The sequence below is a fragment of the Bidens hawaiensis genome, unplaced genomic scaffold (assembly GCF_021521415.1).
Source record: "Bidens hawaiensis isolate Kalapana, Puna unplaced genomic scaffold, B.hawaiensis_p1.1 tig00011078_1, whole genome shotgun sequence".
NCBI classification, from domain to species: Eukaryota; Viridiplantae; Streptophyta; class Magnoliopsida; order Asterales; family Asteraceae; genus Bidens; species Bidens hawaiensis.
The window spans coordinates 445941-450243 of NW_027491855.1; the positions used below are offsets into that span (position 1 = coordinate 445941).

General features: G+C 37.2%; 1 protein-coding gene across 1 annotated transcript; it reads left to right on the forward strand.

Moving 5' to 3' along the window:
- Positions 1–259: 259 nt before the first annotated feature.
- On the forward strand, positions 260–3825 carry LOC143537048 (oxygen-dependent coproporphyrinogen-III oxidase, chloroplastic-like). The gene is made up of 8 exons (XM_077030908.1): positions 260–796; positions 1805–1880; positions 2182–2276; positions 2500–2583; positions 2810–2897; positions 3078–3202; positions 3293–3391; positions 3677–3825. Exons 1-8 carry the CDS (start codon positions 260–262, stop codon positions 3743–3745), a joined length of 1173 nt encoding a protein of 390 aa, XP_076887023.1. The 3' UTR covers positions 3746–3825.
- The last annotated feature ends 478 nt before the right edge of the window (positions 3826–4303 follow it).

The window sequence follows — 4303 nt, forward strand, 5'->3', positions numbered from 1 at the left end:
GGACACATTCGATTCGTTTGCGGTGCTAACAATAACACAAGAAGTTTAGGATGAATAAGGTGCATTGGGAAAAAAAAAAAAGTGAAAACCGTTAACAGCAGCAGCAGCAGCAGCAGTATGAAATATGAATATCTATGGGCAGACCCCACAGGTAATCTCATTTCTCAACCTGGATAGCCTTTCCTATCTTCATATCATCATCACCACCACCATATAACCACCCACTTGAACCTCCAAACCACAATAACCATTAACCACCATGCTCTCTTCACTCCCATCAACCTTCCAATCACCTCTTTCCCACCCTTCACCCAAACCCCTAACCCTAACCCCCACCTCATCCTTCACACCACCAAAGCCAATCAAACCCAAAACCCTAACCCTAACCCTAACTCACGCATCATCATCCCACATGATCGAAAAAGAGATTGCTGAAACCCACCGTCCGGACACCTTCCTCCGCGACTCCGACGGCGGCCCCTCCGACCACGATTCCGTCAGATCGAGATTCGAGAAGATGATTAGGGACGCGCAGGATAGCGTCTGCGCCGCGATTGAGGCGGCGGACGGCGGAGGCAAGTTTAAGGAGGATGTGTGGTCCCGCCCGGGCGGCGGCGGTGGGATTAGTAGGGTGTTGCAGGATGGGGCGGTGTGGGAGAAGGCCGGGGTTAATGTGTCGGTTGTGTACGGTGTCATGCCGCCCGAGGCGTATCGGGCTGCTAATCCTGTTAATGCTGCGGAGAATGGGAATTTTAAGCCGGAGCCTGTGCCGTTTTTCGCTGCGGGAATTAGCTCTGTAAGTTGAGGATTATGGTTTTGATATTTGTATTGCTTGTGTTAGTATGCCTATTTGATGATCACAAATTATCTTATTGAAAATGTAGGTTGATTTGTCCAACGGGGTGTTGTTATATTAAATAACTTATTTGGTTATTTTTAGGGGTTTTAGAGATGTTTTAGGCTGGTTTAGGGCGGTTTTGGGTAGGTCTGTATGCTGTTTAGAAAGTGCGTGGCTTGCATAGAAAAAGCTCAGCTTGGCTTGTAAATGAGCTGAGTCTGAGCCAAGGTGAGGTCGCTTATTTGGTTCGTTGGCTCACTCGTATGGCTTGTTTAAATTAATGATCAAATCTGAATTATATAAGTTATAACCCAATTTTTGATATATGTAAGTTATAAATTTTTAAAAATATTATATTTGTTTTTTGTAGATATCTATATGACTATATGTGTGAAAAGTTACAAACTTTAAAAATAAACGGGCTGGCTCGATATTTTGACGAGTTTGAGGTCAACATTTCAGCTCGTTAAGATAAACTAGCCGAGCCTTGGTTTGTAAACGAGTCGAGCCCAAGCCCATTCTTGCTCGACTCGTTTACGGTCCTAGTTCTAGGCCATTTTTTGGGCACTTCATACCAGATCGGTCCGGATCCAGAATTCGCAGAATTGGCTGGAAAATCAGGCCAGGAACTCGCCACAATTTGACCAGATTCTGGGCGTAATCTTGTCCTTTTGATTACTATGATTTCGCTGGATTCATGTTTTACCTGGATATGAATTATGAATTGCATTTAAATGCATGTTTAAAATCTTGAATTTGCGTTTGATTTAGTTGCTAGCTTGATATTTTACATCTAGTTTTAATCTTTATGTGGTAATGATTCACAAAATGTTTGCTTTATTCATATCTTTTATTATCCTTGAGTTCTCGGTAATCATACATCTCTAATTCAATTGATTTCTTTTCTTTGTTTTTTTATATATCTGATCGGTAACTAACTATCTTATCACTTTCTACTTTTGGCAGGTTTTACACCCAAAGAACCCTTTTGCACCAACATTGCATTTCAATTACCGCTATTTTGAAACAGATGCTCGGAAAGGTAACATTTTTGCATAATCAAAAGTCATCTTTCTAGATAAAGAAGGGTATATGATAGTAGCCCGATTTGATATGTTTTTAAGTAATTTAGTCTACACATCAAACTGACTACATTGAATTGACCCATTGTATTTATAAATTTTGGTTCTTCAAGATTCTAGGCTAATAATAATGATAATAATAACAATAATAATAGCACTAAATAATATCCAGATATATGTTAATTATATGGATATGGGATGATCATATTTTTTACTGATTTGTAGTAAAATGAACAAATATTTACTTGTTAATGCATACAGATGCTCCCGGAGCACCAAGGCAGTGGTGGTTTGGCGGTGGTACTGATTTTACTCCTGCTTATATATTTGAGGAAGATGTAAAACATTTTCATACGGTAAAAACTATGTTTTATTTCTCTTTGTGCAAAATGTTTTGCTTTCATTCTTTAATTGTTAAGTGACGGCATGCAGATGGGGTAACTTTAACCAATTTATGTGAAAGTGGGTCAATTTGGTTAAAAAGGGAACATTTTAAAAGTCAATCTAGGCATTTATATTACGACACTTTTAATATGACTACTATTTGCTAGTAGTTGATGTTGGCTTTTTTCTTTTAAGGTACAAAAAAATGCCTGTGACAAATTTGACCCGAGCTTCTATCCACGGTTCAAGAAATGGTGTGATGACTATTTCTACATCAAGGTATACCTTCTATGATATTCCTATTCTAATCGCTTGTATTTGGTTAAAAGTTAAAATACTGGTTTATCAAAAGAACAATTCAGTTATTTTCCTCATTTATTTCCCATGCACAATCCTATGTCTAAACTTTTTAGTCTTTATCATTGTTTATTATATCATTGTAAAGTTATCCTTATTCAAAATCCAATCATAAACTTATATTTTAATTTAAACTATCCATATGCAGCATCGTAATGAGAGACGAGGACTTGGAGGCATATTTTTTGATGATTTAAACGACTATGATCAAGAAATGCTTCTCTCCTTTGCAACTGGTAATGAGTCAAATTGGTACTTTTAATAACGGGTCTGGTTGGATTGACCCAAAACTCGTTTTGTCCAAATTCGTTTCTTTTCTATGACCAGTCTGTCTAAATATGCTTACAAAATTTGCATTACATAAGGAGTAATCTATTCTTTTAAATGATCTCGCTTTCACACACGATGAATTGCAGAATGTGCGAACTCGGTGGTTGATGCGTATATACCAATTATCGAAAGGAGAAAAGATACGCCATTCACGGAACAAAATAAAGCATGGCAACAATTGAGAAGGGGCCGATATGTAGAATTCAACTTGGTATGCTATATTATACTTATTATATCTGCTTTTATTATTATTATTATTATTATTATTATTATTATGTGATTTTAATTTTGTGAACAAAAGGTGTATGATCGAGGGACAACCTTTGGTCTTAAAACTGGAGGTCGGATTGAAAGCATTCTTGTCTCGTTGCCACTAACAGCCAGATGGGAATATGACCATGTAAGTGTTAAGATTAGAATAAGTAATTAATGTGTCAAGTCGTAGTTACAATCACATATCTTTACAATAATAATGTTAAATATTTGAACTAAAAGCAATTTTGGAGGCTGGATATGTTAGAATCATGTTCCTTTTGATCTTCAATTTGTTTTGATCCATTTAAGATAACCCCTGCCGAAATCAACCCATTTGTGAAGTAAACGGGTTGAAATTGTCACATCTGTATATTACTATTGCTAAATGAATTGTTAAAATGAAAAAAACTTATAATTTGTTGACGTGCAGAAACCGGAAGAGGGGAGCGAAGAATGGAAACTTTTGGATGCTTGTATTAACCCGAAAGAGTGGATATGAATCTGATGATGTTTTTGCATAGCTTTTGCTTGGCCATGTTATCGCTTCCATTTTCGCATTGAGTTATTATTTTAGAGATAGGGACGGTAGTCGGGTTGGTAGATTGTAAACAGAGACGATGACGTAGGGTTGCAATGCTGTAATTTATATTTTATATACGCGTTTTCATTTAGTTCTTGCAATTCATTTCAATCAGTCTTTTATATGTGCAGTGTGCGCTTTAATTACCCATGAAACAATACATTTACGTCGAGTGTGGGCTTATAGACGATAAAGTGGGTTTCAGATTAGGCTGGGTAACATGTTAAAACGGGTAAATCTTGAAAAAAGGAAGTGTTGTATTTTGCTTGATTGACTTGTTAGTTACACAAAACAGAAGCTATAGTAGTGTTATGTGTGTTTTTAATTGGTATCAAATAAACCGGTTAGGATTTGACCCGAACCGTGGGGCTGGAACTGGTCAAGCCTGACCCGAATTGGTAAAAAACCGGTTTCAAGCTGGTCAAACCCCCGATCTTTGACTTTCTTCTGACCGTTTTGAACACTATGCTTTAATTG

Coding starts and splice junctions, on each gene's coding strand:
- LOC143537048 (XM_077030908.1), top strand. CDS start 260: ATGCTCTCTTCACTCCCATCAACCTTCCAATCACCTCTTTCCCACCCT. Junction 1,881..2,181: donor TGAAACAGATGCTCGGAAAG/GTAACATTTTTG, acceptor TAATGCATACAG/ATGCTCCCGGAGCACCAAGG. Junction 2,584..2,809: donor ATGACTATTTCTACATCAAG/GTATACCTTCTA, acceptor ATCCATATGCAG/CATCGTAATGAGAGACGAGG.